Consider the following 11,009-nt stretch of genomic DNA (forward strand, 5'->3'; position numbering starts at 1 on the left):
ATTTTGGTATTATTTTTCAATTAAATCCATAATTTTAATTATAAACTTGTTAATGCTCATTAAATAATATAAATCGTTACTTGATTGTTCTAATTTATTTGTATTTTCTTGTTAAATATATTTAAAATATCAAATATATATGAATATACCTTTATTAATATTAACATGTTATTAGGTATTTTACAAATAATATTTTAATTTTTAAATAATTTTTATTTATGACATCATTCGATTCAACTCCTATCGAACCCGATTGAATCCATTGATCCCTGAACTTGACCGAGCCGATACCGGATTCGGCTCTGAAAACATAGCGTAGGAGTCTATTTGTCGCAAAAGAAGTGCAAGATTTTAAGTTTTAACCTTTCTTTCTCATGGGCTAGGCAGGTATCTTTACTTTGTGGAGTGAATGAAGAGCAATTTTCTTTCCTAACATTGGAGTGCCATTTGTCGGGTGGTTGCCTTTCTCTTTCTTGCAGCCTATGCCAATTAATGGTTGTCAGCTTTACACAAAAAGCATTTCGAGCTAATTTAAATAGTACATTGCACTGGACGAAGTAAATTATAGGACTCTGACTAATCTGTAAAAGACGAGACCCAGCTGATACTAGGAACTATAGAAATAGCAGCATTTCCATTTTGTAAAGGTTGCTAACATTTTGGCATTCTACGTTTGGATTATGATTTTCTACAAAAACCAAAAAAAATCTACAAAAATGTTATCAGCTTGGCATTGATTCCCTTCGGCCTTGTTAGGTTTGAGTAGACAGAGTATCTGCATATGCCTACAGATGCATAAATGCAGTGCCACGCCCTTTCGTTAAAGTATCAAAAAGTAGGAAATTTAGGCGTTCTCAAGAAAAGTTCCCAAAACAGCTGGCTCGAACAGGGCATCAATTTTGACAAAAAACAATACATGTATACCATGGTAATTGACCTTTTATATTAGCCTGTATTCATCACATAGGCACCATGTGTATTTTTCACCAATTGAGCAATCAAATTTAGTTGTTGTAACCATAGAAGTTAAATGTTAATGTCATAATTGCAGAAATAATTAAAAAAGAATAAAAAAAATCAAGAGCCAGAGACACCGCAGCTTCCCGTTTGCACATTAGAGTTTGGGAATGCGTGGAATTTGGCCGCTGATATATAGGCTTCTTGTGGCCCTTGTTGACCTTTGCTTTAACCTAATTGAAAAGGTGTAATGTATTAATCCATCAATTACTCCTATTTAAAACTTCATAACAACTTTAATCCAGCCTAGAAAAGTTGTTCGTTAACCACCGAAGAATTCTAGATACTTGATACATCCATCTAATCTAATCTGATGATAATTTAATTCTCATTAAATTCTCCCGCCGAAGAATTCTAGATACTTGATGCATCCGTTTGATGTGATGATAATTTAATTCTCATTAAATTCTCCCGATTCAGTTGAATCAACTCATAGAGTAAACTCACTCCTCTTAGGAGTAAGAACAATAAGAGTCAGTTAAACTAAATATACCGTTACATAAAATTTTTTTATTTATTAGATTATATGATATAATAAATAACAAAAAGGCAAATAACATTTTATTTTACTTGTGGTCAACATTATTGGCATGTTGTGCGAGTGAAACTGAACCACATATCCGGGATTGTGAAATTACTTCTGCTGCGTTTATATATGCGCTCTCATGAACTAGTAAGACAGTAGCAGCTTTCTTGTCCCATAGTCGGTTCATATTCGTTCCTTTCTCCCTTCAAGCCAAGCCTAGTATTAATAGGAATCTAGGCGGATTGTTCCCACCCCAGTTTCAAAACCCTCTTCCCACTATGTAATGTTACTCCTTCCAGCCCGTCCGTCAAAAGGTTCACATCTTTCATTCTTTTTGTCATTTAGGTCCATTGATTGATATTCCATTTCAATCAAATAATGTACAACCCTTTCACAAGGGCGTGTATCATTCTTTTGGTTTTCAAGAAAAGCTTTGCGAAGATAATTACCATCAATGCTCAAAAATCGAGAAATTTAAACATGATAAATCACTAAAATTTGAATACTTATTTAGGATATATTAGCCGGAACCCAAAAAAAAAGAAAAAAAGAAAAAAAAGAGACAAGTCAACTGTGATTGTAGTGTTAGTGGGTATTGGTACACTATTATCATGTGATCTTTCAAGTCAAGTGAAACTTAAATTCACATTGACCGAACAGAAAGCAAAAATATTTCTGCTAACAAATCGCATGAAAAATCCCGAGTCCCGCTAGCAAAAGCTCCATACCAAAAACTAAAAGAAACTCTAACAGATACCAGAGCAGGAAATTAAAAAAATTTCACGGATCCGTGCCGAGCTTGCAGCCTTGCACAGCTCCAGTGACCGTCGCCATCTTGCCCAACCTTCTTGCTGCTTCCGAGGCCGGGCCAAGGAAATGTCTGATGGTGGGACTCACTAGTTCTCATTTCTGCAAAAAAAAAAAAAAAAAAAGAAAAAAAAAACCCCAAGCAGCAGCAAATGCAAACTAAAATGGAAACTACACAGTTGCCTTTCATCATGATATGAAATTGATGCATCTTTCTTACAGCCAGCACCAATAGCAGTTTCACCATAATTCTCCCCAAAAAAAAAAATAAAGAGGAAAATGTAAATTAATGATGTGCAGAACTGGACAAGATAGGAATATAAAATACTATATATAATCAAAAGGAGAGAATACTCTCACCGGTAAAGATTCAAGGGCGCAACAGGGAGATTTCTGTCTGTTGAGAGCCAAGAAAGAAGGACGTGGGTCGAGGTCTGGAATCTCTGTTGTTTGTTTGTGGGTATTAATCGGGTCCCCAAAGAGGAAGGAGTGAGGCTGTCAGAGCATGACCTAGCTAGGTTTAGATTTCTGAAACAACCCTAAATAGATCATGCTGGCAGCTTCACTTTTTCCCTTGCGGACTTCATATTTCAGCTTCCTTAGTTTCGCCAGAACCGACAAGAAATTACCACTTCCCCCTCCGACCGTAACTAGAGCCTTTTCCCTGCAGCATTTTACAAACACAAAAACCTCTGGAAGTAGTTTGATGTAGCACGCATTTTTTTTAATATAAAAAGAAAAAGGAAGAAAAAAAAAATACTCACTGAGGTAGGAAAAAGAAACGCAAAAATTACAAACTCAACTGTCTAAGCATTCGGCATAAAACAAAACAAAACTCGTTAAAGAGAAATTTTCCTAACTGCTGCAGAAAACTCTTTTTTTTTTTTCTGAAAAAGAAAGCAATGGGTATTGAGTAGGAACAAGAAGAGGAAACCTAATGCATCACTCACATTAGGGTGGAAAGAATGAAAAGCAAAGACGAGAACAAGAATTTTAAAGCAAGACAGAACGAGTGATAGATGCATATGGAATCTTTTTTATTCCAAGCTAGACATCTAACACAAATGAGAAACACACACAGACAGATGGCCGCGTTAATTAAGAGGGCGAAAGAAAGGGGAGAGGAGAACAGATGAAAGCAACGCAAAACTTGGATCCTTATTTATAGGAGCGGTGGTGAGACAGTACAGTACAGTACAGTACACTACATATAAATGAATGATACCGCTACACACACACACATATATGCACACACATACATAATTGCGAAGATGTGCATATGCTATAATAACGATAAAGATTGAAGACTACACAGTACACAGGCCTTTGTCTCTCTCACATTCACTTTGACAACGAATTAACTAAAGCCGCGTATTCAGGCCAAAAAAGGCGGCAAGCCAGCAAGCTCGAGCTAAAAGTGCAGCAGACCACCCAGAAGCTAAAGACACTGCCGTATAGCCTGCCTAGGTAGGTTTAATGCAGTAGATAGTACTAAGATTGCATCTCCTACCTAGCTAGTACTATAGCTTTGCATACACGTTGCAGGCGGCGGAAGGATTGAGTAGGGCGGCGAGGCAGGGCCTGAAAGGGCTTACCGACGCATGGTCATGAGGCGGCCGGGTCACAATCAAGTCACAGCCCAAAGATGACTCCAACCAGCACCTAAACTAAAGCTATGAATATGTGGATTTATCCTACTCCTCCCCGCTGTTACTGAATATGTGGATGGGATATGTAGATATGGAATATGGAATGGCCGGGTTTGATTACTGGTTAGTGCTAATGCACTGCCACAACAGCAGCAGCGTAGCTGGGTAGGTACTACTATTACTGCATCTGCATGCACAATCGCTCTCTCTCTCTCTCTCTCTGTGGCCGGCCCCGGCGCCACATGCAATTGTTGGCTTCGATTTCTCTGGCTTTATATAGCCTACTGTATATAGGAGGACTAGTAGTTACAAATGAGCATATCAATCCTCTCTCCAGCCAGGTACATGATGATGCATGTTAGTAATGCGATTGTGCCCGCTTATTAGTACTTGCATCGATCCCTCAAACATGCGATGAGGAAGGGGAACTCAATCGAACAATCAAATAACAGCCAGGTACGCTGGAAGCGGGCGGGAGGGCGCGCGTGAGATTTTATTTGGAGTGCTATATTATATATATTACTATTTCCGAATCAGAAGCCGATTTTACTTGTACACAGCTTCTTCTTTGAATGGGGATAACAAAAAAACAACAATCCGTATGATGGTGATGGGAAGAGACAGCAAATGCGACTATTGACTGACCGGGACTGATGGATGAAAAATCATCGTTAAAATGCACAAGTATATACATATAGATGAGTTGAGTTGATTTTTAAATTTATCGACACACATTCGAAACAATTGTCTAGAACGCACTACCCGATGAGACCAGAGCTAAGAATGTAGTATATCTTTTACCACTTCAAGAAAGAAAAGTTTCAGTAAAGCATAAGAAAAGTTTCAGTAAAGCATAAAGCTTGGATGGATGCGTTAGTTTCCGGAGCATGTCATATTATTGTCATGTATGAGCTCTTCCATCATATCATATCGCGATGACAAGCAAGAAAGAAATTAACACGGCGTGCCTGCTCAGCAGCGAGAACGTTCAGCGGAGGCGGTAGGGGCACAGGTGGAGCTGGGCGCTTAAAAGTTTCTCTGCCGTGACCGGTGACCAGCCAGCGCCAGCGGTGGATTAAAGTGTCGTGATTATGATTTATGACACCACACAGACGGAGTCAGAGGCCTAGCGCAATGTTGCTTGCATGTTAATATCTTATTGCTCATGAAATCGGTCAAAACGTCGTTAATTCCTAAAAAACCAAAATGAGAGAGACAAACAAATTAGTTGGCGTGCAATACTTTGACGCAAAAAAAAAAAAAAAGGAGCTCCATACAAGTTTGTCTCAAAAAACTTTGGCAGCATTGGATGCATCACACAATGAATGAATCCCCCGAGGAGGGAAAAAAGATGGGAAAACTAAAAATATTATAGTAATAACAATTTAATATTTGTGAGTAGCCATATTGAAGAGTATAAGTTCAAAAGTTTGTCTTCGTTATAGAAAATGTGTAATATTTTTTGAGTTCACTTATAAAAGGCAATTGAAAATTACAATGGGTTTGTTTGGGCAGAGTATTATTTGAAATAATTACTATAATGCTTTTTGTGATGTAATGTATATGAAATAAAAAGATGGTTGGAAATATAAAAAGATAGGTTGAAAAATGTGCTTTTGATGCAAGCGAAATATTATTTGGAAAATATTACGTGCGTGTATGGTATCTAAAATATGTTTAAATAATAGATTCAAATATAAAAATTTTTAAAATAAAAGAGATGAACCATCATTTAGTATGGTATCTATCGTGTATAACTCTCATATCACTTAGAATTGGATTTTGTTTTTATATATTTTTTATGTGCGTGTATTATGGGTTAATTATACTAAACCCTTGGGGTTTGATGGAAGAATTTTTTTTTTTTAAAAAAACTCTTCCTTATTGTGTTCCGATAGGAGATTTGGTACATATCAATTTCATGTTGACATTGTCACTTATATAAGGCTTGTAACATATGATAGGGAACTGAATACAGGTTATCGGAACTTTGACAGCCACAGAGCAGTCTTTGAGGAGGAAAGTAGGAAATTCCACTTCCAAGTGTTTTTTATTAAAAAAAAAAAGAAAAACAAACAGTAGTAGAATGAAGTCGAAAAGCGACTAAGTAGGAGTGGGGCCTCGAAGTTGCACTTGAAGCACCAGCTCAGTTAATTCACAAAAAACAAACAAATGGTTTTTTTTATTTCATAAACATCCTCTCATATTCTTAGAAAAGTGTTACAATATTTTTTTACGATCAAAAAAATTAAAAAGTTACAATCCAAACAGTACCTAAGTACAGTACAGTAGGGAGGGTGGAGAAAATGAATGTAATGGACAATGAATACTGGATTGCAGATACTAGTAGTGAGTGTGGTCCTTAATTGATTCTGCTCTAAGAGTAGCCTGTATATCATTAGTTGTTTTACAGAAGGGAGCAGTCCGGAATCTGGATGCAAAATTATGATGTAGTACTGTATAGTAGGAGCACTCTAGCAGACTATTCCTTTCCCTTGGGATGCTCGCTCTCCGCAAAGCAAAGCAGGCCAAGATTCACAGATCATGCAGCAGCAGCAGCTGCAGTAATGGCCGCCCCGCAATCCATTTTTCTTGCATCGCAACCCCCAACAAACTTAGATGTGGTAACACAAGCCATTAGGCCTTTGGCATGGTGATCACCACTTGTGTGGTGTGTGAGGCGTAGGTTCTAACTCTTGTCTTCTACCGATTTGTCATTATATGTGACGATTTTAATTGATCATCTTGGATGGAGTCTCTGCTCACATCGAGTCCCCTTCCCTCTTCTCTTAGATTATGCTAGATTAGATTATAAGAATTCTACCGCTGTAAAAAAAAAAAAAAAAATGCGGTAACACACATACACACACACTCGCTTTTACGGGAGACTAGAGTTAAACTTGTAGTATCATGGAGGACAGACAAGGTGCAGTCTTTTTCGGAATGCTTCCTTTTGCATCGGGAGTTCGTGGACAGACAAGGTGCAATTTCACATATTTCTGTCCAAACCCATATTTAATATGCTAGTAGTTCGTGGACGAATATGACTACAAGTGCACATATTTCTGTCCATATAATATATATTTTTTAATTTTTCAACATATCGCCAAAAACATGTCTTTCCCAAGTTATCCTACCATTGAGAGCATACTTGTCTTCTCGTTGCAACACGTTCATATAACATCACAAAATAATTTTGATTTAACGTTTGATTGGATCACATTGAGAAAAATTGAAATATCTAGGGGTTATATTCAATCCCATTCCAAAATGAGATGGGCAAAATTTTTTACCAAAACTTGAATAAGATGGGGTTTTCAAAACCTTTCCTTATCATTTCTACTGTCTCAAGGTAATCACGGAATTTCGTCAAAACCCGTGTAAACATCAATAAGAACCAAGCATGAACACAGTGGCATCGTCGTGGTGTGTATCCTCCAAAACCTTACTGTTTTGAGAAGAAACCGGGATGTAAATAAGTTCGGTCCGACATAAAATACAGCAGATGGGAACTTGGATGAGCGGGATTTTGACACTGGCCCAGGCTATTATACCAGTAGCACATTCATCATCATCATCATCTGATTTCTGATAACTTCAGTGTGGTTTGAGAGAGAGTCACCAGAAATCTCCACAAGAACAAACTCCGTCCCTGAAATGATGAAATCTGCTGGCGTCCCGTACAATGATTTCTCGTTTAAGGTACTTTGAAGTTAGCTTGGTGAAGTTATGGCAATCACCACAGACCCGAAGATTCTTGGTGATTCGTATCGGGGTCCTAGATGTGGTGTTGAGTAGCCCATATGATATAGCCAGCCGTTCACTATGTCCAGTTAGTAACTTTATTTTTTCTTCCTCCTCTACGTTGTGTAAAACATATTTAGTTTGAGGCACATATCCTCCTCCTTTTACCAATTTTTCAGTGATCTGATCCAAATTTTGCTTAATCTCGTCAGACTCTGGATGAGACCTATCATGGGCAATGAACACGTGGAACTTATTGCCAACCTCTATCCAACTACATGCAGGATCTTTCTTCAACTCTTTTCCTTTCATCTTCGATCTCACTTCCTCCACATCTTCCCATCTCTCTGTCGCAGCATATGCATTGGATACCAGCACATAATTTCCCGGATTCACTGGATCTAGTTCCATGAGTTTACTAGCAGCAATTTCTCTAATTTTTTCGTTTGAGTGAACACGGCAAGCACCGAGGAGAGCACACCAAACAGCGGCTGTAGGCTCCGCTTTCATCATCGTCACAAAATGAAATGCTTCTTCTAGGTAATTTGCACGGGCAAGCATATCAACCATGCAAGTGTAGTGTTCTGGCCATGGCTTCAATTTGTATTCATCTTGCATTGATTCAAAAACTTCTTTGCCCTCTTCCACCAAAGCGGAATGACTACATGCATAAAGAACAGCTAAGAAAGTAATGTGATCAGGAACTAGATTTTCACTTTCCAACCTCCTAAACAAATCAATGGCCACCTTACCATAACCATGCATTCCGTATGCACTGATCATGCTCGTCCATATAGGCAAGTCTTTATTCAAGGTACTACTGAAAACCTTATACGAGTCATCCACAATCCCACAGCAAGCATACATGTCCACAAGAGAGCTGGCGACAGGCCCTTCAATAATAAACCCATTCCTGAGTAGGAAGCCATGAATCTCTTTTCCTTTCCTCAATGCCGATAAATCTGCAGCAGCAGACAAGATACTCAGTGTTGCAACACAATCTAGTTCAATTTTGTTTTCTTTCATACGAGGTACTAGTTCAAGAGCCTCACTTGCCAATCCATTATCGACATAAGAAGACATCATGCTCGTGAAGGACACAACATTCTTAAATTCGATTAGTTTGAAAACCTTACAAGCATAATTGATGTTTTTGCAGTCCCCATACACTTTAACAAGCGTATTCTCTGTGACTAGATCATATAGGCCTCTTCTCATGAAATAAGCATGAATTTCTTTCACAAGAGAATGGCACTTTAAATCACTACAAGCAAGGAGAATGCTTCCAATCATTAACATGTCAACCTCCATCTTTTCCACATTTATTTCTCGAAACAGTTGCAAAGACTTCATGGGAAGATTGTTCCGAGCATAACCAGAAATTGCTGTCGTCCAAGTAACAGAATCTTTATAAGGCATCCTATCAAAAACAAAGTGCATGTAATCTGTCCTGCCGCACTTTGCGTACATGTCCACAAGGGTGTTTCCAACCAGCAAATCATTATCCATTTTGTTTTTCAAAGAAAAAGCATGAATTTGCATTCCATGCGACAGATTTCCCAATCTTCCAGAGGCTGCAAGCATACTTACAAGTGAAATCTGGTCGGGTTTCTGAACCAAATTTTTCATCTCAGAAAAAACACAGAGAGCATCTTCATACAATCCATTCTGTACAAAACCTGACAGCATTGAATTCCATGAAATATTATCTTTCTCCTTCATCTCACTGAAAACTCTCGCAGCCTCATCCATACTATTGTTTTTTGCATACATAACAACCAAAGAGTTGGCAACATGTGTCTCAAGATGACGACCTGATTTTAGAACAATAGCATGAATTCCTCTGCCCAATTTCCCAAGTGCAGGCTCTTCGCAGGCCTGAAGAACAGGCACAAATGTATAACTGCTAGGAGTTACACCAGCATATAGCATTTCTTCAAATAACCCCAAACCTTCTGTACTCATCCCACTCGCTGCATGCGCTGAAATCAAAGAATTCCATGCCACAACATCCTCTCTCACACTCGTTCTACTGAACAATTGGTATGCTGCAGGGATATCATCACACTTAGAGTACATGCCCACAAGTGAATTAACCACAAAGGCATTGGACAAAAATCCCAATTTGATCGTTAGTCCATGAATTTCACAGCCGCTACATAGATCTTTAGCCGCAGCACAAGCCTTGAATAAAGAAGGAAAAGTATGTGCATCGAGAGGAAAATCCAACATCCGCATTTCCTTGTACAATTCCAACGCTCCCAAAGGTCGATCATTTCCAACACAAGCACCAATCATGGCATTCCAAGCAAAAATATTCAACTCAAGCATTTCATCAAACACCTTCCTGGCATCCAACAACGACCCACATTTCCCATACATGAAGACAAGCTTAGTATCTAGAAATACTGCATCAGCAACGGACTTTGATTTTAAAACGTGGGCGTGAATTTGCTGGCCTTGTGACAATGCTTTTTGGGCTGCACAAAGCTCAAGAATTAAGGAGTAGGCCTCATCTGGAGGTTTATAAGAATGGTCTGGGCTTGTCAAGTCGTTGCCAAATGATCTGAAGGCTTCTCTGAGCTTCCCTTCTTGACATATTTCTCTGAGAGAAAAGGTTTTAACGGGGTATTTTACGAAAGGTGGAATCCCGTTAGTTTTGCTGGAAGTGGAATTTATGGTAGAGGTAGGAGGGAAGGGAAGGTGCGGGCTCAATCGCAGGCTCAAAGTAGCCATTACTGAAGGCTCAATTGCATTTGCATGTCATTTGTGCAATTTGGCATGTGAGGATTCAGAATCAGAACTTTGCAATAGTAACTAACCTTGATATAAAATATGTTCATCACCAGCACCAAGATCCGTTGTCGTCCAGCGGTTAGGATATCTGGCTTTCACCCAGGAGACCCGGGTTCGATTCCCGGCAACGGAAGGAAAGGTGTTGAAGGACTCTTCGGATTGTATCCTTTTTGAAAACAAAAGTACTCTAAAAAGTTTTTTGTTCCCTCTACTCTTTTAAAAGTTTTTTCTCCCCATGAAATAAAATATATTACAACTATTTTAAAAGTTCTTTTATCAACTCTTTTAAAAGTTTTTTTTCTCATGAAATAAAATATATTACATCTCTTTTAAAAGTTTGTTTTCTCATGAAATAAAATATATTACAAGTTTATAATCAAGCAAGAAGGAAAGAATTCACAATTTTAAAAGAGTGATAAAATATTCTTGTTATGAAAGGAGTGAAGGACAATATAAGTAGTATTTTTTTT

General features: G+C 38.2%; 1 protein-coding gene and 1 non-coding gene across 5 annotated transcripts; one reads left to right on the top strand and one right to left on the bottom strand.

Annotated features, from left to right (window-relative positions):
- Positions 1–7,193: 7,193 nt before the first annotated feature.
- On the bottom strand, positions 7,194–10,701 carry LOC113715909 (pentatricopeptide repeat-containing protein At3g63370, chloroplastic). Of its 4 annotated transcripts, none has more exons than XM_072064147.1 (2): positions 8,880–10,701; positions 7,194–8,705 (listed from the first exon to the last, which is right to left on the bottom strand). In XM_072064147.1, the coding sequence occupies exons 1-2, from the start codon at positions 10,477–10,479 to the stop codon at positions 7,618–7,620; spliced, it is 2,688 nt and encodes an 895-aa protein (XP_071920248.1). In that variant the 5' UTR covers positions 10,480–10,701; the 3' UTR covers positions 7,194–7,617. The 4 variants fall into 4 exon arrangements, with proteins under 4 accessions (XP_071920248.1, XP_071920247.1, XP_071920244.1 ...); XM_072064146.1 differs by having other exon boundaries at positions 8,796–10,701; XM_072064143.1 differs by having other exon boundaries at positions 7,194–8,423; positions 8,496–10,701.
- TRNAE-UUC (transfer RNA glutamic acid (anticodon UUC)) lies at positions 10,601–10,672 on the top strand. The gene has a single exon. It is a non-coding gene; the product is annotated as a tRNA-Glu (tRNA).
- Positions 10,702–11,009: the final 308 nt, after the last annotated feature.

Source organism: Coffea arabica, chromosome 1e (assembly GCF_036785885.1).
Source record: "Coffea arabica cultivar ET-39 chromosome 1e, Coffea Arabica ET-39 HiFi, whole genome shotgun sequence".
In the NCBI taxonomy this organism is placed as follows: Eukaryota; Viridiplantae; Streptophyta; class Magnoliopsida; order Gentianales; family Rubiaceae; genus Coffea; species Coffea arabica.

What these genes read in the sequence shown, in the direction of transcription:
- LOC113715909 (XM_027240218.2), bottom strand. Translation starts at nt 10,479, where the DNA reads ATGGCTACTTTGAGCCTGCGATTGAGCCCGCACCTTCCCTTCCCTCCT.